Source organism: Salmo trutta, chromosome 22 (genome assembly GCF_901001165.1).
Source record: "Salmo trutta chromosome 22, fSalTru1.1, whole genome shotgun sequence".
Taxonomy (NCBI): Eukaryota; Metazoa; Chordata; class Actinopteri; order Salmoniformes; family Salmonidae; genus Salmo; species Salmo trutta.
Window position 1 is genome coordinate 16,215,501 of NC_042978.1, and position 25,160 is coordinate 16,240,660.

General features: G+C 41.1%; 2 protein-coding genes across 8 annotated transcripts; both read right to left on the bottom strand.

Moving 5' to 3' along the window:
• Positions 1 to 3,478: 3,478 nt before the first annotated feature.
• LOC115158215 (cold-inducible RNA-binding protein B) lies at positions 3,479 to 9,418 on the bottom strand. Of its 5 annotated transcripts, none has more exons than XM_029706887.1 (7): positions 9,283 to 9,418; positions 7,352 to 7,466; positions 7,123 to 7,229; positions 6,851 to 7,019; positions 6,104 to 6,194; positions 5,803 to 5,858; positions 3,479 to 4,500 (listed from the first exon to the last, which is right to left on the bottom strand). In XM_029706887.1, the coding sequence occupies exons 2-7, from the start codon at positions 7,449 to 7,451 to the stop codon at positions 4,481 to 4,483; spliced, it is 543 nt and encodes a 180-aa protein (XP_029562747.1). In that variant the 5' UTR covers positions 7,452 to 7,466; positions 9,283 to 9,418; the 3' UTR covers positions 3,479 to 4,480. The 5 variants fall into 5 exon arrangements, with proteins under 5 accessions (XP_029562747.1, XP_029562750.1, XP_029562749.1 ...); XM_029706890.1 differs by having other exon boundaries at positions 6,872 to 7,019; positions 9,283 to 9,417; XM_029706889.1 differs by having other exon boundaries at positions 5,824 to 5,858; positions 9,283 to 9,415.
• A 157-nt stretch (positions 9,419 to 9,575) lies between these two features.
• LOC115158214 (cold-inducible RNA-binding protein B) lies at positions 9,576 to 17,569 on the bottom strand. Of its 3 annotated transcripts, XM_029706886.1 has the most exons (8): positions 17,449 to 17,569; positions 16,333 to 16,442; positions 14,407 to 14,513; positions 14,180 to 14,315; positions 13,888 to 14,074; positions 13,656 to 13,723; positions 11,131 to 11,198; positions 9,576 to 10,004 (listed from the first exon to the last, which is right to left on the bottom strand). In XM_029706886.1, exons 2-7 carry the CDS (start codon positions 16,430 to 16,432, stop codon positions 11,194 to 11,196), a joined length of 603 nt encoding a protein of 200 aa, XP_029562746.1. In that variant the 5' UTR covers positions 16,433 to 16,442; positions 17,449 to 17,569; the 3' UTR covers positions 9,576 to 10,004; positions 11,131 to 11,193. The 3 variants fall into 3 exon arrangements, with proteins under 3 accessions (XP_029562746.1, XP_029562745.1, XP_029562744.1); XM_029706885.1 differs by lacking the exons at positions 9,576 to 10,004; positions 11,131 to 11,198 and adding an exon at positions 12,272 to 13,224; XM_029706884.1 differs by lacking the exons at positions 9,576 to 10,004; positions 11,131 to 11,198 and having other exon boundaries at positions 13,475 to 13,723.
• Between the last annotated feature and the right edge of the window lie 7,591 nt (positions 17,570 to 25,160).

The following is a 25,160-nucleotide window of genomic DNA, read 5'->3' on the forward strand; positions in this document are numbered from 1 at the left end:
CGTGATTTCCTATGTTTTATATATATTTCCACACTATGAGATTGGAATAATACTGTGAAATTGTGAAAATTATGATAATGACCTTTTAGTGTGAGAGCTGTTTGAAAAGGCTGCCTGAAATTTCAGCCTGCCTGGTGACATCAGTTAGTAAATAGACCCATAAGAAAGAGTTCCAAACCTCTCTGCCAATAATAGCTAGTTTTCAGTTTTCCCCTCCCCACTCAGACTCCCAGACAGTCCTAGTAAAATTCTTGCTTGAGAAACTGTTATTTGCTAAGATGCTATTTATGTTATTTTTTTGACAATTTTAGTTGAAAACAGGTACTTAAAGGGTATCCACCAGAAATTCCTATGAGTGTTAAATAACACTAATATGTGAAAACAATATTTTTGGTGAACAAATGTTTCGTTTTCTCATTATAATAAGCTTGGTAGCAACATGTGAAAATCATTGTTGAAATCTGTTGCAGCTGAAATTGACTACAAAACCCACAATGCAATGCTCTCTCTGGGCTGTCTAGGTAGCTAGCTAGCAAACGTATAATACCAAAGTCAATATCAGCATGTGAATTAACTAGCTAGCTGTAAAATCGCCTAAACTGCACTATCAATTTAGGAGTCTATTTCACCGAATTCAACTTGCAGTTATCTCTGCCTAGAGCACTGAGGCACAATAAAAATGGCCCAGAGCAAGGGCAGATGACGTTGATATGGCAACAATGGCCTTTCCCATGTTTCCCACAGACATACAAGGCGCATTGCGAGATGGTAATTGAAGGAGAAACTGAGTTGAATAATTGATTGAGCACATCTAAGCGAAATATATACTTTGTCATAATTATATAAACGGATGGATGTGTTCTAGACACATATGCCCATACCATATATTGGCTGATTTGGCGATCTGGAGTGCAGGTAATTGTTTTAAAAACTTTATGAAATGTGATAGCATGTTATCCTCTATTTCCAGTGAAGAGAACCATGTACCTATGACGCATTCCTACACGATTTCCTGATTTCACAGAGTTTTCACATAAACCTAACAGACAAGGGGTATTACATATCGAATACATTTTCAATTTGTTGCTTTTTTGCTTTTACATTTACTGATAATTTCAAAATAATATTTAAATTCTCTTAAATAATGTGAAGAGGGGTTTGTTCTCTGCCCACTTCATTTTATGGATAAAGAATCTTCCATGAAAAATAAACAAATTAACAATGAAAGTTAAATCAGGGTCCATATCATTTGGATCAAAACAAAACATAATATCAGAGTCTCTCAGATTAACATTAATAGTCGTTTCTTTTCAAATAAAACCTTCTAACTCACTCCAGACTCTTCTGACATAAGAACAGTCCCAAAATAAATGGTCAAGTTTCTGGGTCACAACCACAAAATACACATTTGTTATCAATAGCTATTTTGAATCTGTGTATAATAAAGGTCTTTACAGGGTAGATTCTATGAATGAGTTTGTATGATACTTCTTTCACCTTATTAGATGTAATGGAATGCAGCCCTAGGACAAGTGAACTGGAACAAAATCTTGTCTGGCAAATATAGTATATGTAATAAGTTGGAATTTGATACTCCTCAGGAGTAAATGTAACATTGTGTGTTCTCATGAATTCTGGATAGTTATATAGAATAAAATCATCATTATTCAATAATTGTTTAACCCAGATAATCTTGTCAAACCAGTTCTGGAAAAACAAAGACTTGTTTTTGTATTTTATGTCTTTATTACTCCAGATTGTATAACTATGTGGGGGGAAATTGTGTTTGTACATGAGTTTCCAAGTTAGAAGTACTTGTTTATGAAAGTTAGCAAGCTTAATAGGGATTTTACCCACATCAAAGTTGCATTTGAGTAAGAATTCTAGACCACCAATCTGTTGGAATATTACATTAGGGATTATATTCCAAATGCAATCCTTATTTCTTAAATAGTTTTGTATCCATTTGATCTTAAAGATTATATTAGAGGTTTTAAAATGCACCTGATTTCACAGATGGACCACAAGTTAAATCATGGGGAAAATGTGTATTTTACCCACTGATAGAACATAGGCTTTCACCAAATTGACAGGAGTTTTGTGATTTGTATTTCTGGGGGTGGATTATCCCTTTAATTGTTACCCAGAAATGATTTGATATTGAGATTTTTAAAAACGTATTGGACCTTCAAAACAGTCTGGGATGTATTCCAAGGGAAAAATTAATTGCAATAAATGAAGGAAGCAACTTCTCTCGTGACTTGTTTACATAGGCCTAACGATAAGATCGCCAATACTGTGACAAACAGAAGAGATACAACAGAAGAAAAGTCAAATATGTGGTTCAATGGAGCATGATAGCATTCCAACCGAACCTACATAATATTGTCCCCATTATCAGCCCTGGCATGCCAGGCTAGATCTGTTGAATACTGGCGAATCATTGGTTTGATCGGACCTCAGGGAGACAGAATACTCTGAGTTCCAGGGTAGTTTTTTCTGCACATGCAATGGATTACAGGACAACAGCCCCCTCTGCTGGAATTGTTATATACATGCATGGCCTATAAACCATCCAACAGTAAACTGCTACTTTTCACATGACTTTCCAGAAAATAATAAACTCTTGCCTGGATGTTGAAATAGCTAGCATGACTTCTATTTATTCATTAGCATGTTGAGTACCTTGACTAAATGAATATATATATATATACACACATATATACACACACTTCTACCCAGATACTATTTTCAATAGAATCTCAAGTATTCAGTGGTCAGTTTATTAGGTACACACGTCTAGTACCGGTCATCCAGAACAGCCTGAATTCTTTGGGGCATGGAAACATGCTCAATTGTTATCAAGGGACCTAACGTGTGCCAGGAAAACATCCACACCAGCCTGTACCGTTGACCCGGTGTGGTCATCTGCTGCAATAGCCCATGTGACCAGGACCGACAAGTTGTGCTCCGAGATGCCGTTCTGCAAGCCACTGTAGTACTGCGCCCTGATTTGCGGCCCTCCTGTTAGCTTGCACGATTCTGGCAATTCACCTCTCATCAACAAGCTGTTTTCTTCCACAGGACTGCCGCTGACTGGATGTTTTTAGTTTGTCACACCATTCTCGGTAAACCCTAGACATGCGTGAATAGCCCAGGAGGCCGGATGTTTCTGAGATACTGGAAACAGCGCGCCTGGCACTGATGGTCATACCACACTCAGTCGCTTAGGTCACTCGTTTTGCCCATTCTAACTTTCAATCGAACAGTAACTGAATGCCTCAATGCCTGCTTTATATAGCAAGCCGCAGCCACCTGACTTACTATCTGTAAGAGCGAACCATTTTCGTGAATGGGGTGGTTTACCTAATGAACTAGCCACTGAGTGTATAGCTATTAGGTCACCTTTTTTTTAACGCTTGCAGATGACTAGAATATGGATATCCGTATGTTATGAAACCTGTCCAAACCGGCAACAGATTTGTAAATGTTTTTTTATTTAGGAAAAATACAACCATGAAGATACAGAACGCTTAAAAAAATCTAATACAAAACCAATCTGATGCAATGACGAGAACAGTTGTGAAATCACTCCATTTGTATCCTCATAGAAAGTATGTTTGTTGAAAAGAGCTTGCAAGTAGAACTGTCCCACTTCACATTAATTCAGCGCTGTGTGTACTTGAAACCATTGTGTGACTCAGATACACACAAAAAACATTCCTTATTTAAAATGTGCAGCTAATAAAATAAAGACCATTCTCAGTAGAAACCAAAATAAATTAGACAAGAACCTGCCATAGACAGGACATTCAAGCAACAGGTTAGTGCTCCAGAAAACCAATGAGCAGGTTCTCATTTACCGGAACCCACAGCGATCCTAGCAAGCCCGGTCGATTAGAGAACGTCTCAACTCATACTCTCCTCTCTCAGTCAGGAAGAACAGCGCAGACATGGTGGTGATGGTTTCAGACCTTTGTGTGCATTTACCTCATTCAGGCTCATCACCATTATCAGTTGGCAAAACAGTCAATCAAACAAAATAAGTGCAAGCGTTTTTGTACTTTGTTACAAAGCAGAGTTAAAACTACAAAAGCGGTACCATTATCTATCCAAGATATATTCCCTGTCTTTTAGGTTGTGCCTCTTTGCGTGCATGGCCCAAAGTGAGGCAACGGCCTACAGCACGAGCCTTGCTCTTTCGAGCTACCCACAAAAACTGTAAATTAAAAAGTAGTTCTCTGCAGTTTTCAATAACAAATAAGTAGGATCAGAAAGTTAAACAAAAACTTGGAATAGACCGGTGGTGGGTGGCTCGGAGTGCAAGCCAGCCCTCCCCGCACTTATCCAGGACTGCTCTTATCTACATGGTCGGTTTCAGAAGATTTAAAGTGTTGCGGAGCAGCAGGCCCTGGGCTGGGACCAGGCCATGCCGGGCCAGGGGCCGTGCCCAGACGACAAACATCCGGTCGCCTCCGTCCTACCAGCCGCCCTCGTCACCTGTAGAGGAAGTCGGAAAACACACAGGTTACCATGATTCTGTGGAAGGTATGAGGCTCGTCTTTCGAAAGGGGCCCTGCTGCTACTGAACGCTAATCCCTTTTGAAGATACTTAAGATTTGGTAGCAATTTATGCTGGTGTGAACGGCACTGTGACAAAAACATCTGAAGGCAGGCCATCCGAGTAGAAACTCGTTGTTTCCATTCAGCAAAGTCGCTTCACAAAAGCAATATTACCTTGGTATATTCCATGGACAGAATTTTTTTTGAAGAACTAAACAAGAGCAGACATAGGACAATTGTCCTCCTACTCTTGCAAATAACAGATTACATCAACCAGAAAGGTGACTGGCTCCACTGTGTGTATGCAGATCCTAGTACTGCAAGGCAAAGAAGCAAAGTAAAATATACCTCTACAAACAAGCTGCTGCAAGACAGAAAAAGCTTATGACAAGAAAAGCAGGAAGTAGAGAGCTGATGCTATAACTCCTGACAGCTCGCGCCAAGACGGTTGCAGACCGAGAGCCTACCTTGGCTTTTTGCAGTGCTAAACTGGGACTTCAACATATTGTTTCTTCAGTTCAACATATTTCAACTACAGGAGGCAGCCTCACTGTGCACCACTGAGAACAGCACCGCCTGTTCAGAGAAGAGAAAGCCTAGTGGTTAATGACAAGGTCCCAGGCTCTCCAACAAGGAGGGAAACAAGCACACTAAGGCCCATCTGCAGACCCTCTCTTCCACTGCTGCTCCCTAATGGAATGGATGCTGAGCTGAAGTGGCATCTTGGGTCTTTCATATACCACATACCTTTAATGAGCACCAATGACTCCCATTTTACAATACTAACCAGGTAGGGCATTTGATTGTTGGAAATGCCCAGTGAACCCACCACTGGGTTCATTTGCAACCCTTCTTTAAGATGAATTATATAGGGCATATTGTGAAGGACGAAAGTGTAACTTGGGAGGGTGTATGTCTTAATATGTTTAGGCAAGAACGAGAATAGGGACCCCATTTCTCCATTACATATGACTAAAGGAAAGCTTCATACATTGAGAAAATTACTTATTTCAATACATTAACAGATATTTTCATCCATCGGTTGGCCCAACACCATAGAGGGGGCAAACCCAGTCTGAGTGGAGTCCATCCAGCTGCTATACAGGTCAAGGACCTGCCACAGCTCTGGTGTCGATTGGCCGAATACATATCTATGGCAGCTTGCAGTGATGTGGCTGTCCAGGCACCGGATTGGCCGCCTATCCTCACTCCCTTGTGTAAGCTTATAAGAAGCCTCACCATAGCTATCTCTGTACGAACCTCCAGAACGATCTCCATATCCTCCTCCTTGCGCTCTGTGGGCAGAAGAAGAAATGTACATCAGTAAACAAGAATTGGATGAGCAGTTGAGTAATATCAAATTGAAAAAACATTATTCCTAAAACTGCTTGCTTACTATCAAAAATGGGCGCATTGCTTCTTGAAATGTGTTAAGATTCATTTATAGAATCTATCAGGTCTTTTCAAATTCTATCGACCGTAACATAGCCATGTATATGCAAATGTAACGTCTATGTATCCGAGGTGGTGTATCATTCACCTGTCTTTGTTGTAGTAGCCTCGGTCTGATCCATATGAGCCGCCACTTCTGTTGTCGTAACGTCCACCGCCATATCCCCGCTCCCCACCACCTGTAATAGAACTTGTGGTCAACAGCTGCCTCAAGGTGGACTAAAAGCAGACATGTATTCATATTATGGTTCAATTAGTTGATAAGAGAATATTGGACACTTTAGTGTTGACATGCTATCAGGCTAAGAGATGGTTCAATCAAACCTCTACAGCTACCAGACAACTGCAACAGTCACTGCAAAACAAAAACAAGACACGAGGACATCCAACTGGGCACAGGCGTCAGTTCAACGTCCAGTTTTGACTTACAGTAGGTTGAGTTGTTAACTAATATAAAATCAACAACAAAAAATTCACCATGTCATTGGATTTAGGTTTTTAAAAAATGATGATATCCAGGTTCATTACTTTTTTCAAATCTAATCAGTTTTCTACATTGATTCAACAATTATCTGATGTGGAAACAACATTAATTCAACCTGTTTTTGCCCAGTGGGATAGGAGTGGTTATTAAGGATGTGGGACCAGAGGGGAGGGTCAGAGCACAGGGTGCACGCACTGACTACTTCTGGTTAGTTCTGCAAGTCACAGAATCCCAGGCTAGCGAAGGTGTGGGGACATCTTTGTAGGGTTGGGACTGGGGTGTCTGTCAGTCACTCCAAGGAAAACATGGGAGGGAAACTGGATGCTGGAGGATAGAAAACAACAAACTTGCCTCGTGAGAAGCCACGCCCACCTCTTCCACCACCACCTCTGCCTCCACGGAAGTATCCTCCTCCACCTCCTCTGCCACCCGACGAGCCCCCTCGGAATCCGCCTCCGGACCTGCCACCACCGCCAGACTTGCCAGCCTGGTCGACACGGATCTGTCTGCCGTCAAGTGACTGGCACAGATACGGTTGGGTGGGAAGATAATACACCATTAATATCATCATTGCACAGTCAAAGAGTTGTGTTCCAGGGCAGAGTTTCGGTTTAATTTGTCACCTTGCCGTTCATGGCCAGCATAGCATCCTTGGCCTCATCCGGGTTCTCAAAGGTGACGAAACCAAAGCCCCTGGACCTCTGAGTTTCCCTGTCTTTAATTACAACAACTAGACAGAGGAAGAAAAAAAAAAGAAAAAAAAAGTTAGACCATAGACGTTCAAAGCATGTTCAAATAGCAGACTACATGCCCAAATAAAGAATTACATTGCACCCAATATCCAACAGTTACCTTCAGATATTTGCCCATATTTGGAGAACACATCTTCTAATGACTGTTCATTAGTGTCAAAGCTCAGGCCACCCACAAAAAGCTTCCCTTCGTCAGACATCCTTCCTTTTAACCACTGTAGAAGGGAATAACATGTTTATTATGGATGCAGTGGTTCAGATTGTTAACTAGTAGCAGGTTATTTTTGGATTCAAACACCTGTTCATGTTCTGTTCTTGCAATGGTGCAAATACACGCAGTAATACAATTAAATTCTAGCTAACAGTTGATGGCTGGAATAAAAGAAAGTGTTTTGTATTGCGAAAATAAAAATTAAAAGGTCAGCGCGATCCAGGCAGAGTTTGAGATAGTCGAGCGAGAGAAGCACAAACGCGTATGGGGGTTTACGTCGGAAAGGAAATGTGCGTTCTCTCAAAAAGCACGCCTCGCTGAACAAGCGGATGACCGTGGTGCGATTTTTATTTGAATCAGTAAACTAGCCAACTGGTGTATGTACACAATGCAGTTCCCCGCCCCCATGTGTACTATGCCTAGCTAGATTCAACTCCCTTTGTTCAACATTGTCCAGCTAAACCACAACGGCCTTTACAATGCTATAGTAATGTAATGGAAGCCCCTGGTAGCCAGCCATCACTGCGTCATTGCATCGACTAGTGAGCGCGCTCGCAGAGTAAAATGGATGGCATTGCCTTGCTTTAACGACGAATGCCAGAAAGGGGGACTGTCGCATGCCACCACAATATAATTGGACATACATTGACTTTGAAATCAATTTACAAATCATGAGAATGTTATCGTAGGCTAACTGCTAGTTACATATATAGCCACGTTCAGACTTCTCCGGTGTCAGACCCTAATTTACCGCGACACCATCTTGTTACTGTCCCTAATTTTAAAGTTTAAACACAAAAGACTATTACAATCTCTTACCGCCGACAAAAACCGTGAGACTCTTCCGACCGACCTGCAGTAGATGGGAACGAATGAGTTGCGGGGCCTCCTGGTTTATGTATTGATGAGACCTTTGCGGTTACGCCCATCTTATTAATATTAAGTAGATACACGCCATCTGACCCAGCATATTAATTTAACTCGATTTGCTTTTAATCAGTCAATGGTCGGGAAATCATGAATGTTAAGTTGGAGAATCAACTAGACTGATACGTAAACTCAAAAGTATAACTGCCCGTGGAGTGGGCTCATTTAAGTCGATGCCTTTTCTGGGACAATATGAAGGTCAAATCATGTTTCCAACATGAGATCTAAAAAATAAAAATAAAAAGCTAAGCGTTACATCTTAGTGTCCTGTACTACATAGCTAAATGTTGACATTAAAGGAATGTCCTATAACAAATATACCAGAGACGCAACAACTTTGTAACAAATTAATTGACCAGCCAATGGTTAATTTGATGACTTTACACCAAAATAATGTGTTGTGTATACTGGTAACACAGGTAGTGCATGCTGTATCTTGTTACATACAGCCAGTAGCAGTGCATGGTTAAAACCACAACTTGTGTTGTGATAATTGTTTGCGCTCAATAACCTGTTAATTCATATGCCTCGCCCAAAGGCTGAGAAGACAGTGGCAGAATAAATTCAACTATTTTTGTTTAATCACAAAACCACATAGCAACCTCTGTCCAGTGAAGTCCAGAGCATATTGCATGTACACTAACATGACCTACAGCATGGCCAAGCAACTTAATTTCAGACAACTGAAACGGATTTAGAACGAGTTCCGCAAGTCGCAAAGAAAACAGGCGCTGCCGCCACTATTCCAGCAGTTTTATCAAATCACCTCTGCTTAGTCTAATAGTGACAACTAAGATAACAAAACTTAGTCCAATTAACGTAAGCTAAATGCGTGTCCATGGTTCTTATTGTGTGCACACGTGTTCATGAAAGTAAAAAACATGTTAACTCACCCTACTTGTAGAGAAACGACAGTGCCATCCTTTACGATGTTGACGAAAGTCTCACCATGTCATACAGTACACACTTATTTGTTCTGGGCTACCTGGCTAAAATTCTTGCTCGCCTAACTTCCATTCATGGGCAACGTTAGCTAGTTACAGGCAGCAACAATGTCATACTCGTTTGGACCAGACAGCATCAGATCGCCTCTCTATGCGTAGGTTGTGTTCAGCTCGCTCTGACACTTTCTCCTGTAATAGTCAACCTCTGGGGAATTGAAGAAACAATTTGAAACAGACTAAAATGTTTTTTTTAAATATTTTATTTCGTGTGAAGCCTGGCTTCCTTTGGCATCCATGAATTCACACCACTGCATACAGCATTTAATTATCATGCAAAAATAATAGTATTGTGCATGTTTGTACCAGATTTGATTTCCAATCACATTTTAAGGCTGGTCTTGAGTCAGGGCCACGTTCAGTTGCCAAACGTCTAACAAAGCAGATAGAAATGCCATGAATAAAGCAGACAGGATTCCTTACTATACTTGTCAGAGTGTAATGTTTGTTCTACACAGCATATTTCCATCGCATCATTCAAAGACACTGCATCCTGCTGAATGCACCCCAGGTCCAGTTCAGCAGCACATCTAATTCAGCCTTCAAGATCTCTCCTGGTAGCGACCTCCCAAGGAGCAGTTTGCCGTTTCAGGGCAAGCCATCCTGTGCTGAATCTGGAATAGAAGTCACAATTAGCACGAGAAGAAACCATAAAATGACAGGATTATTGTACATACTGCACTGCTAGATTTGTAAACCAAGTCAGTTGTACCAGTCAGAGTATGTGCTACTGCTAACAGTTGAGGCTGGTCCACAAAAATGTCAAGAAAGTGCATCTGAACTGACCTACAACTAATGAGTAATTATCTATTATTCAAGGTGATTTGAAGATCCGCCAGTCTTGACTAGTCTGCTGCAATGTCGAACAAGCCCAATGCTTCTCTCCAATGGGAGTCATCCATTACTGGATGAATGGCAAGAGATGGTCCGACTTAAAACCCCTTAAACACAACCGTCTGAAAATTTGACCCAAGGACAACGTTGTATACGATTTAATACACATTCATGCGTCCAAATGGCTGTAGCCATTGGTAGTGTTCCCCTGCTCAGACTATGCATGCATCAACCAATGGTTGCATGCCACACTGTCGACTGACAGTTAAGTGAAACGCAAAATACCTATCCAGGCGTAGTTCTGGCAGGCATTAGCCACACAACCTCTATACTTTCATTCCAGTACGATTTTTTTTAATGAAATGTATGCATTCACTACTGTAAGTCGCTCTGGATAAGAGCGTCTGCTAAATTACTAAAATGTAATGTAACATTTGTGGGGGCCATAGAGCAAAAGAAAAGTGTTTGAGTCTCCCATGTCCGTAGACTGGTCTATATAGTTTGTAGGCCAAACCGTTCAGATGCTTGTGAGAAAACTGATTCAGGATGTCTCATGATCTGACAAACACTACTGTAGCGCACCCTTCCACCAGACCCAGAACGCAGACTGAAACGCAGCCCATGCAAACACTTGCCATTTAGCTCGAAAAGATTTTGATCAGGATTTTTTCTATTCGGTTACTTAGATCAATTGATTTAAGGTTTGAACATGCACTGATTTAATAAATTCAAAAACTTTAGTGATAAGCCATCCCCCTAAAGGATAGATGAAAGTAGGGTTCCACAACACTGCTTTCACCAATCCATTCACGGCAAGTCAGTGATTTCATAATGAAGGGGGAACACAAAACAGGGCCCATGACTTCAGCAGCAAGGCATTCAGTACACATGCCAGAGGACACCCACCTAGAAAGCGTCGGCAGGAACCAGTCGCAGTCAAGCCTTGAGTTAGTTGCTCACATCCAACGCTTAACCTGATCGTGTAACGAGAAGGGTAATTAGTTTTGAGTACAGCTTGAGAGCAACAATGACAAGGCATGCATTTGCTTATCAATATCAACCTAACAAAGAACTACAAATGTGTAGAACGGCATTACCTTTTAGCACTAGACAATATTAACCACAAGCCTTGAAAGCTAGACATGTATACTAAACTGTACATAGTGATAAACTTAACAAGAAAAAGGTGAGTCTAGAATTTAAGATGAAGACAACTTTGCAATCACTGGGAGAACAGTACAAAACACTGGTTTCACAGATGGATCAAACTTAGGAGAATATTGTTTAACACTAGGGACTTGACTGCTCATGGAATTTTCAAAAGCTCAATGTTGATTTTCTGAGGCTCTAGTAGTCCCCTCGGTCTAATGGGGACAGGGTGAAACGCTTCTCCAAAAACTGGATACTTTACTGGACGTTCTCATGCAACTCTGGGTATTGAACAGTAACGTCTAGGGCCTGAGGAAGTGACAGCGGTGCTTGGGCAAAGTTGAAGGTAGATAAGATGGACATCAAAATGAGAACTGTTTGAGGGATGCGAACAGGAGAGCAAAAGTCGTTACCTCACATTACTGGCCTATATCCACTTATGAACTAGCCAAGAGAGCAGCATTCACCAGAGAGGATTCACATGTCGGTAGGCACAACACTTCATTCTCCAAGGACTTTGTTGATTTCCAAAACGATAGTAGAGCTCTTGGGCGCAATGAAGCGTTATAAAAGAACCAGTGCCAGCACCAGGATGACATTTCATTTCTATTCTGCTTTCAACACCCCCAGCCACCCGTACATTGACTAGCTTCAGCATCAGGGTAGACCCTTTAGCATGTTTTGAGTATTAATTCAGAGGACCTCCCAATACTCCTAAATGACTTAGACCCAGCCACCCTTGCAAAATGAAATCCTGCTTTGCAGAATACCCTTTCCAGCAGACTATGCCATCATTTCACTCAACCCACTTACTAAATCCCTCTACCACTCACATTACATAACATTCAGCTGGCTTAGTGAACAGGCTATAGTTCTTTGAAGGCACAATAAATCAGAGCATTTTCAACGGGGTTGTTTAATAGGCTTCATGAAGCCAGGATATACAAAAAAATCTTAGGTGTTGGTTAACAGAACAGAGAGCACATATCCTTGAAGTAACATTGAGAGTGAACGTTCAGTCCATCAGCATATTATGCACATGTTTGCAAAGAGCAAAGTACCTTAGGCCAACTGCAGAAGGCTGCAACTAACACCTAGTATACAGCCCAATGAGCTGAAGTAGGTTCACCAGTCAAAGTAATTCACTCTTTGGATACCGAGTATTGACAAATCTTTAGCAATATCAAGGTGGTCTGCTGGAAACCAGTGCTCCCACTTAGCATTCCTACCTTGCTACACTAAAGGAATGCATTACAGAACTGAAGGAGCAAAATGTCTTTAGAGCACAATCACAGCTTTTCCAGCTTCTAGTGTAAATTTCATAGATTTCATTTTTTAAAGACCAGAATTCACTACAACTCCAGTTAAAAATGAGATTAAATGGAAACATGTCGCTACTGATATTTAAGTATTTCGATTGAGCAGGAACATTGAATTTGTCTTAGAAGCTATCAGGCTGTGTTGAACAGGTTACGATTCAACAGTAGAAACAGGTTTAATTGCAAACAAAGGCATTTTTATAAAATTATCAAATTTGATTCTCCCAGTGCATTCTCCCTGCAACAGGAGGGCATATTGAGCTTAAGGTACTCAGACCCTTACTGAGCATCAAGGCTTACAGTAATTAAATGCTACAGGATTTCAGTTACTGCCATGAGGACAGAGATCCTGAAGAGTACTTTCAACACGATAAAAAAGGACTAAAGATGCTGATTTGTTAAAGAAAACACTAGAACCAGATACCACAAACAGAAAAAAAAAAGTCTTCGAAGAGCGCATCTTTAAAAAAACAGCCAGCGATGGGACGATCTTGCAATCAGGAAGTTTGTTTTTGTTTTTACTCGTGTGTAGCTGAGGACAAGAAGTAGGCACAAGTGTAAAGGCACTGCAGCATTCTGACATTTCTCACAGTAGACTAGAGCCTATTTATATTTTGTGCCACAGTTATCATTGCAACAGGAAAGCACCAGGACAAGGGTATTGAAAGAACCTATTCCTCTTCAAAAGGAAACTGAGTGAAAAAAATCTAGGAATGTCTTTCTGCTTTTGGATAGGGTGGTAGAGGGCTGGATATCCATCGTTTCAAAGAAATGTTTGATTCTTTGAGCAGACGTGAGTATATTAACATACTAATTGAAGAGGGCACAAGCTTTCGGTTTCTGAGCAACAAAGTTTTACAGGGGTCGTTCTGGGAGTCTATGCAATCATGTCCAGTTCCTCCTAAACATTTCTAGTTCGTACTAACAGTGAGATCAACAACTAGGCTACATCATTATACTTACCATAGCTGTCATAGCTGTCTCGGTAGGATCCCCCAGAGCGGCCACCATAACCACCTTCTCCTCCACTCCTAAAAAGGGGGACAAATGAAAGCTGGTTAACAGAAACCAAGGAAAATACGTGTTGGCTCAGGTACACGATTACCCTAGAAATAACTTCTGTACATTAAATCCTATGTTATTAAAACTAGAAGACTGATCACTTAGTACTTAGATAACCATGCAACATTCTTACCTGGCCTCTCTGTAACCTCCGCTGCCACCCCCAGAGGAGTATCCTCCTCCCCCACCACTCCTGTAGCCACCGCCATAGCTACGGTCCCCGCCGCCCCCATAGCTGCGGTCCCCCCCATAGCTGCGGTCCCCGCCATAGCTGCGGTCCCCACCATAGCTTCTTTCTCCCCCACCATAACCTCCACCACCTAGGACAAAATTATGATGATTTCAGTCAAAGGACCTTCACTTTGGAGCAAGTTACACTAAAAAGGATGGTTGTGGCGTGGAGCAAATGGACGCTAACCACTTACCTCTTCCTCTGCCTCCTCTGAAGCCACCAGAACCACCCCTGAAGCCACCAGAACCGCCCCTGAAGCCGCCCCCGCGGTCAGATCTTCCTCCTGACTTGCCAGCTTCATCCACACGAATCATCCTGCCATCGACCGACTAAACAGGAGAATTTTTTTAATCTATAATACCAATGATTTACGTCAGCCAAAGATATGCATTTGTCTGAGAAACCATCCCATCCCCTCACCTTGCCATTCATTGCAGCCATTGCGTCTTTGGCATCTTCTGGGTTTTCAAAAGTCACAAAGCCAAAACCCCTGGATCTCTGCGTCTCTCGGTCTCTGACAACGTCGACTGAAAAAACAAAAACGTCAACCACCCACTCAAAATATTGACACAATATGGCGAAAGTCCACTCTAGACTGCACAAGAAGAAACAGATGGTTTTTTTCTGGCTCAAAAGGGGAGTGGTCAGCAACAATTGAATTTTGTTGTTACATTTAAACCAACAATTTGCCATAAGCAGAGATTCTCAGCTTATTTCCTGCAATTATATACATTCTTGTATGGCGCAGAGATAATTTCTCAGGTGTAAATGTTATGCAATGAGACAAACTGACGTTGTGCGAGAATTCTACAAACAGCAGTAAACAAATCCATTCTCACTAAATGCCAATGTGGGCATCAAAATGCATAAATCATTTGAACACATGCAGTAGTTAGCCATGTCTAAAAGTATCAATACTGTACTTGAACATCCATTTATCCCTTTATTGTAGGCACTAAAATCCTTATACACCCCATTTATCATAAGACTAATAGCAGGGACTTTCAGACGAGGCTTGGGGGCATCAGAGCAAAACGGAGAGCACCATTGTGTTCGTGAGAGTCTCAGCTTTCCAATAAGGTATATTAGTGTGCATCCAAAACCGGTGAGACACTACAGACGGAAATCAGCAAGAGAGGCTGTACCAACTTCAAACGAGTCTTGTGGGTATCCTAGAGCAAGAACAGCAATGTGTTTGTGACATCTTCCAATTGATTAGTCAGTAGTTTGTAGGCCAAAGCGTTTAGACACTACTATGTGAGAAAACTGATTTTCAGGATCTCACGGTCTGACAAAACCAGCTCTAGCTCTGCCACCTTTCACCACAGAAAGGCGATATCAGCAGATTGAGAAGCAGCCCATGCAAAACATATCTAGCTTAACCCATCATACTCTTCCGGGGGGAAAGGGTTCTAAATTATATGGAATTGTTTAAGTCATACCAAGGATCATTTAGCCATTTGATTTAGAATAAGACTCTAGAAAATGGAAAATGTTTGACCTTACTACTATTTGCCCATACAAAGACATTGAATAACAGATTCACTACATGGAACAGATAGTCCCCCAAAACAATTCTAAAATGAAATGTGTTCTGGAGTGTCTCACCTATATCAGATAAGACCAGGAAACATTTGTTTATACATGCATTTAACCCCAATTATTTTTTGCATTTATTATAATTTTTCAAACAGTATACAAATTACAGAAATTGTTACAAATCATTTCACATAAAGCATTTAGATTTGTTAATATGACCACCATAACTTAAAATTGAGCTTAAGTTACTGTAACCCCTCATGTACTGCTAATATGCATATTCATTTCATTAAAGTATATTTTATTTGAATTATCTGTGTTCTATCACCCTGAATTTCATGATATGCGCAACCCAGCCTTAAGATATTGGACAAAGTGTGATGGGGGGAATTGTCATTGAACTGTACGCAACCTTTTCCATCACTTGAAAATAAGATCTCAGCAATGGTAAATCCTGAACATTCTCATGAATTAAGATGTTCTGTGTTATTCAGAAGCTGTTCTTTAATATTGAATACAAAGTATAACACCAGAACCAAAGTCACCTTTGAACCATTAACACCACATTTCCGGCTATTACGTGCATTTCGCCATGGCTAATGTGTAATTTTTCTCAAATTCTTTCGTTTTGGAATTAAATTCACTGACTAATTATATTGGTGATTATTATCAGATTTAAATATATATTAGGTGGAGTTTAGTCATTTCGCACGTTTTTCCCCATCCCGATTGTATTCTTTAATTTAAAAAAACGGCCCGCCCAAAGATTACAATGGCAGAAAAATCCCTGATCTGGATGCAACATACCTTTAGCAATGTTTCCATATTTTGAAAATGCCTCTTCCAGTGAAGTTTCATCGGTGTCAAAACACAATCCTCCAACAAAAAGCTTCCCTTCGTCAGACATCTTGGATTATCTTGAAGGGGAAAAAATTAAGAGTATGACCTGCAAACATAGTTCATAAATCTGCGCATTGCAACACATGCTCGCTGTTTCAAGAATGTGACCAAGTCCTGTAAAAAAAAGTTTGAAAATCACCAACTGGCTTGCGGATGGCACCACGAGATGCCATACATTTTAAGCGAGAGAACGCCATTTTCTTCCACCCATCGGCTCGATTTCAAATGCGTGGAGTAGCCATGTTTTAACCCGTGCAGTAAAGTCAGCTACCTAGCTATGCATAATGTATAATTTAGCTAGCCAACTTAACTAACTAGTTACACGGGAATGTTGGGAATTCTCAAAAGATGGCGATTAACTAACTAGATAGCGACGCTAGACAAACACCCACAGCTCCCAGTCCCAAACAAAGCCAGACCAGTTAGCTAGCCAACTAAACCAGTCAAATTAGTCATTTCAAGCCACTCGGTACACATGGCATGGCCCAGATATTGCCCATCCTGCAACGTAAACTAGCGTATTAAAGGGTAGTTAAAGTTAGCTAAAGAGCGGCAGCAAGTAACATTACTTGCCACGCAGTGCAAAAATCGTAGCCTGCTAACGTAGGTGCATTAACGGTACTGTAACGAACGGCCATTTTGTAGGGTCTGTAGTAACTGACGTTTGCTAGTTAACGCTGCTTTTAGACCGACTTTGAAATACCATCCAGCTGTAACGTCAAATAGTGAAAATACGAGTGAAAATAGTCACTCAAAATAGAGTAAGGTTGAAGGACAAGTTACATGCGAACTGGGATCGAGTAACGTTAATCAAAGGCTAACGTTAATCTATTCTCCTTCATCGACTAGTAAACGTTAGCTTGTCTAAATTGCAGAGCTAGCTAACTTTGGCTAGCAAGTAATTTGTCAAAGACAATAACTTCCCATAGGAACGCAAACTGCAGGGTCGAAATTAACAATGCATGTTTACTAGGCCTAGGTTTCCCCCCGCTAATTATTAGAATTGGGTGGATCTCTACTCACCTCTGTGTAGTTTGGCGCCGTCTGAGAAAGATGTTAAAATGGCTCCTGTTTATGAGCTCTTCTTCTTCTTCGTGTGGTCTTCCGTTATAATAGACGCTTTGTTGCGTATTGCTGCCTTTCACAGGTCAGAGTGTGAATTGCACATTTTGTTCACAAAAAAAGAATCTACCTGCAGACCGCTGTTATTACATGCTACATACCGCGCCCACTGCCAAACACACCAAGACAGTTCAGGAGACTGAAAAGATTTGGTATGGGTCCCCAGATCCTCGAAAAGTTCTGCAGCTGCACCATCGAGAGCATCCTAGTATGGCAACTGCTCGGCATCTTGACCCAGAGGGTAGTGCGTATGGCCCAGTACATCACTAGGGCCAAGCTTCCTGACATCCAGGACTTCTATACTAGGCGGTGTCAGAGGAAGGCCCCAAAAATGATCAAAGACTCCAGTCACCCGAGCGCCAAGTCTAGGACCAAATAGCTCCTTAACAACTTCTACCCTCAAGCCATAAGACTGCTGAACAATTTATCAAATGGGCATCCAGCATGTTTATATTGACCTCACTTTAGTTTATTTAGTAAATATTTTCTTAACTCTATTTCTTGAACTGCATTGTTTGTTAAGGGCTTGTAAGTAAACGTTTCACGGCGCATGTGACAAATACAATTTGATTTGATGTGCCATAGACTAGGTGGATACTGCACCGGATGTATAAATGTGAAGCATCCGTTGGCGTTTCCACTCACTACCAAATATGGTGATGAAAGGAAGCCCATTGGCCGGCAGTGGGAGAAAACGGAGCAAGATGGATTTTGGCCGACATTTTGCTAATTTTTTCATTGATTAAACATTTGATCTCCATACAGTTTTCTTTTTCCAAAACTAGAATCTGTAACAGAGTGGACTGCGTTTTGTAGACTTTACCCTTTGCCAAAGTTTCTACATTTTTTTGTTATTTTTTAAATATTTTATAGTGCAACGCTGTGTTGGGTTGCCTTCGCTAGCTAGCGACTTCCCTCGCCGTAACGTTACCAGAACTGTGGGAAAGCAGTGCTAAGTAGGCGGGGAAAAGGACGCTAGGGTTTTCTCATTTGGAAAATGTCCGTCCTCGTTAGTAGGCAAACGGATGACTGTCCTCCCCTCCACGATAGCCTCCGTTTGACAAGGAAGTGTCCTTTGTGGAAAAGTTTTGAAGTCTGCCACACCCGCTGTGAATCAGCTATTGTTTTCTCTAAGGAGAAAAAGCATGCAAACATTTAAAAACGATTACCTTTGACCTTTTTCAAACGGATGACGGAGGAGTTGATTAAATACTACTGTACCGGTGTACCCTAGCTAGCGGCCTCCTCTAATGCTTTTTTGGGGGCGGTTGGCATCCAACATTGGTGCATTACCGCAACTGTGCTGTAGTGTGGGCCAGAGGAACCACATAGGGTGCGCGGGGCATGTAGTAGAGGACATCTAAATTGACTGGGGGAGGGGGTCAGTGGTCCAAAATATTTTTTTTTATTGGGCCCAGGGGAGGGTAGTGTGTTTTGACCCTGGTTTACATTCACCCTTCTACTCATATTTTCCCTATAAACAATGGCTTGGCTTACTTTTTATATTACCCTAATAAAGTTTAGAAACGTTTGTGGAGGTTTGGTATGGTTATTATTAAACTTTAGCTACTGCAGGACTATGATATGAAGGCAGTGTGCCCCAGAGCTCCAACTAGATCAACACTTGAACTTGAGGTGAGGAAGTCTGTTTCAGGCCTACCAGAGTTACTCTTATCTAACAATATAATGCTTGTCTTTATAAAAAAAAACATTTAGATAGAATTTTTATGAATTAGCCTCCTGTACGTCTATATCTAAATCACAGACGCAGTAGCCTTCTGGCATAAAGAAATCTCAGTGTTGTAGCATGCCCCTGGCATATCTCTCTCTATCTCTCTGGGGTTAGGCCTAGGCTTCTCTTCCTTTATATAGGCTATGTACAGTGCATTTGGAAAGTATTCCGTTTTTCCACATGTTGTTACGTTACAGCCTTATTCTAACATTTATTCAATTGCCCCCCCCCCCTTCAGCAGTCTACACACAATACCTGCAAAACACCAGTCTCAACATCAACAGTGAAGAGGTGACTCTGGAATGCTGGCCTTCTAGGCAGAGTTGCAAAGAAAACACCATATCTCAAGACTGGCCAATGAAAAGAAAAGATTAAGATGGGCAGCAGAACACAGACACTGGACAGAGGACCTCTGCCTAGAAGGCCAGCATCCCAGAGTTGCCTCTTCACTGTTGATGTTGAGACTGGTGTTTTGCGGGTACTAGTTAATGAAGCTGCCAATTTAAGACTTGTGAGGCGTCTGTTTCTCAAACTAGACACTCTAATGTACTTGTCCTCTTGCTCAGTTGTGCACCGGGGCCTCCCACTCCTCTTTCTATTTTGGTTAGACCCAGTTTGCGCTCTTCTGTGAAGTGAGTAGTACACAGCATTGAATGGGATCTCAGAACAAAAATAGACTGACAAGTTTCAGAAGAAAGTCCTTTGTTTCTGGCCATTTTGAGCCTGTAATCAAACCCACAAATGCTGACGCTCCAGATACTCAACTAGTCTAAAGAAAGCCCGTTTTATTGCTTCTTTAATCAGAACAACAGTTTTAAGCTGTGCTAACATAATTGCAAAAGGGTTTTCTAATTATCAATTAGCTTTTTAAAATGATAAACTTGGATTAGCTAACACAATGTGCTATTGGAACACAGGAGGGATGGTTGCTGATAATGGGCTTTTGTACGCCTATGTAGATATTCCATAAAAAATCATCTGTTTCCAGCTACAATAGACATTTACTACATTAACAATGTCTACACTGTATTTCTGATCAATTTGATGTTATTTTAATGGACAAAAAATGTGCTTTTCTTTCAAAAACAAGGACATTTCTAAGTGACCCCAAAATTTCTAACAGTAGTGTATGTAAATAAGGTATTTCTGTAATTTTTTTATATACATTTGCAAACATTTCTAAAACCCTTGTTTTCGCTTTGTCATTATGGGGTTTTGTGTGTAGATTGATGAGGGGAAAAAAATAATTTAATAAATTTTGAACAAGACTGTGAAGTAACAAAATGTGAAAAAAGTCAAGGCGTCTAAATGCTTTTCCGAACGCACTGTATATATATTTCTTCAAATATTTCTATCATACAGTGGACACCTAAGCCTATAGGCCTAAGTATGCAATGTCCTGATACATTTAGTACTCAAATCTCTGACAGCGGAACCGTGAGGTGGACCATTATTATTTTAAGAATAGTGATTTTTGTCATTGTTATAGCTGTTTTTAAGGACACGTTAATGTGGCTCATTTGGCCAACATCCCTCGTTTATTGATGGAGCTGTTTGCTCCAGGTCCGATCTGAATGCATATGGATGTCTGGTAAATTTCTCAAATGTCTTGTAAATTAAAATCGGCGCTTCATTTTCCTAAATGAAACTCTGAAATGTTTTTATGAAGATTTTAGAATATTCCCATGAAAATCTGTCGTGAATTGGATGGAAACTTAGCTATAGACACCCTAAAGTCCAATGTCACTTTGATTATGCACATCATGGTTCACCAGGAGTCCCAAACATCTAAAGAATAAGTTACCAGTCAAACAAGCTTGTAAGAATTATACTTAAACTCCCCTCTCAGACTTATCTGGAGGTTGAGCATCTTTTTGTCTGTATCTTTGTATTGCGTCTGTATTTATGAAATTGAATATGTATTTGTGTAAAAAAATAGGGACCACAATGGAAATAAGTCCCAACTTTATTGTGCAATCCCGGTCACTTTGAAAAATCTTTGCGTATAAATGTCTTTTTTTAACTGATAAATAAAGTCAATCAATTAATCCTAATTGTGCAGTGGCCAACTGATGAATGAAAAAAGACATCTGTTAGTAAACACCAAAAAGTTTGACATTTGGAGATTATCAATCGAAGCCTTCGATATTGGGTAAGCCTACAAGGTAGGGAGGGATATTTTCTGTTTGTCGATATTGACATAGTCTCTTTATTGTGGTGTTGCAAATGCAAACTGTGATACTAAAGTGCCTGAAGTCGGTATGCTTTGTTTAGTGGTTATGTGGTGCATTGGCACAGAAACCTGTTGGTGGAAAAATAGTTGCATATATTTTATATCATTGTAAATATTGAATCAAAATGTATAAAATCTGATTCCCCTAGCTGATCATTGTCTGCAGTTGGCTCTGATAGTGAAGTAATGAAACAGGCAGGGAGAGTGAGCTTGTCTGTGGAGGTCCGCAAACTCTCAATCTTCTGGCCCGTAGCCCTGTGTGGCATCGACGGTGCCACAAAAGCATACTGAAGTGGCCGTATACACATTGATAAACACATGGTCGCTACAGTTATTGTTGTTTTTGGTCATAAACATCATTTTGAGTTCATTCTGAGAGGGGAGAGGATGTTCAATTTATTTTACAGTGCAAGGGGAGCGTCATGTGAAAATATGTTTAATATTGGGGAATGGAATTGCATTTTGTTTTATGACACTTTGAATTGGACCAGTAACCCCCCCCCCCCCCCCCCCCCAGTAAATTTTGATCTTTCCAATTACCGTAGTCCCCAGATAGACATTGCAAAAAAAGGGAAAAGGGGAATGGAAAAAAATGTATTCGACCACCATCTAACCCTACATATATGCCACTATCCCCAACAAACCCATTACCTCTTCCCACTACTTTGGCCCTAACAGATTCTACACCAGGCTGTCGCTCTGGGAGGATGGGATCCCTTCTCTCAAATCTCCCTCTAGTTCTTCTGTACTAAAATCTCGGACACCCAAAAACATCTCAACTGCTACTACTTCCAAATCAATCTTCTGGGATTTCCGTTCCATCTGTGACATACAATTAATGACTATAGAAATAAACGCCAAGAAGCCAACATTACTAAACTGTTCGGGTCACTCTGTACTGGCCTACTACTACTCACAGGGATCCTCTCAGTCTCCCTAACCCTTTGCCCATCATCCATCTACTTTCCTCACTGCCTCAGCATGACACTTTCTTCACTGCTCGAACCCTGGCAGCCTCAAACTATCTCTCTCGCACCAGACATTTCTGATCCCCAGCAACATGGGCACCCCCACAATTGACATACAGCTTTTTCTACTGAAACGAAACACTCCTTTGTCCTTTGCCCTCCTGCACACTTCTTAAATCTCAGAATCTCCCTCCTACACTCTTCTGCAACATTACCATAAGTTTGACAGCTAAAATACTGTAGTGGGTTAGGAACAAAAGCTCTCACTGGATAACATATTCTAGCATGAAGCGCTAATTCTTTCTGGGCGGAGGACACAGAAAATCAACACAAGTCCACTTTTGGTTTCTTTGAGTTAAAAGTACCCAGCTTCTTGTTGCCGATGACGTGGACGTTTTGAGCTTTCACTAACAAATTCCATCTTGAGGTTTTTTGGAGAGGAGCATGTAAACATCACTCCCATTGTTTATTCATACGTGAGATTAGTAGGCTTGTATTCGGGAGACTAAGGTTTTTACGGTTTGCACTTGGCGCCATTCTTTCTGCATTGCGTCATCCTCCCTTCCCCTCTCTGTTTATGAGCATCTGTGTGAGTCATGAATAAATAACTAAAGTTGTGTGTGTGCATGCCTCGAGTAGTTTCTCCGCAGTCCAGTGGGTGGCGGTAAAGCAACAGTATAGTTCACATCATAACCACCCTGTTGTGGACAAGTAGGCCAAATCAAATAAAATCTTGTGGGTAGGCTAGGTCTACTGTATTTTCAATCATTCTCTTAAGACGTGTGGTATTATTGTCACGTTATCTTGACTACACTTGGTGTAAGAGTTAGACTGACAGTTGCAGGAACCTGAGTTCGAGCAAATATTAAACTAACCCAAGAAAGGACATCTGCTTTGTTTCAAATGAGAGAAAGGACGCACCGTGGGCAGAACAAGCCAGTTTCCCCTTTAATTTATTTGTGATTTGAGTCAGGGCGCTACTTCTCAATTCGCTGCATTGGGGTCTGGGATGGCACCATGGGGTGCACATGGATGTGAGAAAATGGAGGTATACCTGGGGGCATGTTTCCTGAAGATAGGGATTTTACATTTTCATTTGTTCTCTGAAATAAGCCAAAGCTACTGTATGTAGGCTACTTTAAGTCTACAAACCAAAGGCAAGGGCCCAAACAGAATAAAACATGCCAGAGATAAGCATGCCATTCAAAACATCTATTCACCAGACCTGTCTGATCAGATTGACAGTTTTGCAGCCCCTCCAATGTTGCTGTTCTTGCACTACACAAGACAGAGGAGCATATTGGTCCCGACCACAGCCAGGCTATAAATACCAGAGCTGCCGGGCCAACGTGAGTGCTGCTATCCTCTGCCTTACCTCCTACACGCTCTGCGGCTTCCTGTTCGTTACCACGGTTTTCCACCCAATGCTGACTGCCTCACCACCTCCTCATTGTCTCTCTCTCTCTCTCAGCTATAGGCTGGTTCACAATGTCCCATTATTCACTCAGGACCCCAAAATATTAGTAATAATTCAAATAATGTGAGAGAAGAGTGATGAATGCAACAAAACGTGCACATTTAAACTTGTCTATTAGTGTCAGTGCAACCTCAATTAATGGTAGCCTATGGAATGCAGATGAGATTAACAGAATGTTTAATTCTATTATAGCTACACTAACATACAGTCAGATGAAGGGGGTTGCTGTAAGTGCTAGCTGCCTGGACCAGTTCTTCCAGAAGTTTATTGACTGCATCAGATAGTGCTGTGTCCTGGCAGTGGATTCTCTGTTAGATGTTGATTGCTATTATGTGAATGCAGCATTGCAGAGGCAGTGTGAACCTGGATGTGTTCAGGCTTGGCTGCCACACGTGTTGCTTAACTCATACTGATTATCCCACACAACAGAACTGTCTGCTCTGGTTCTGAGCACCACTGCCAAGCCAAAACGGACAACGAAAGAAAAAACAAGACCTCTGCTAAAATAGGATAACAATGGTCATTCTTGAATTGCGGTGACATTTCGGCATGGCATTTTTGAAAAAATGAACATCATTTATTTAAATGTATTTGGGTACATCTTCCCATTTTAAATCAACTAATACTGCAGAATAATTTTTACCATTATGATACCATTGTGCCACCAGTAGGAGTAGTGACACCAATGATGGTAATACCAATTCAAATGTTTAGGTTATTCAGGATTTTCTTAAATGGAGGCTACATATTCTCTAATATAAGGTCTTTAAACCCTTTAAAAATTTTTTACTGAAGTGATATGATTAATAATTTTGCTCAAAATGTAATTAACGTTCATTAATATTGACATCATACACGCTGATCCAGAGCATCCCAAACATGCTCAATGGATGACATGTCTGGTGAGTATGCAAGCCATGGAAGAACTTGGACATTTTCAGCTTCCAGGAAATGTGTACAGATCCTTGCAACATGGGGCTGTTCATTATCATGCTGTAACATGAGGTGATGGCGGCAAATTAATGGCACTACAATGGGCCTCAGGATCTCGTCATGGTACTCTTTGCATTTAAATTGCTATCGATACAATACAATTGTGTTGTTGTGGATAGCTTATGCCTGCCAATACCATAACCCCACCTCCACCATGGGGCACTCTGTTCACAACGTCAACATCAGCAAACTGCTCACCCACACGACGCC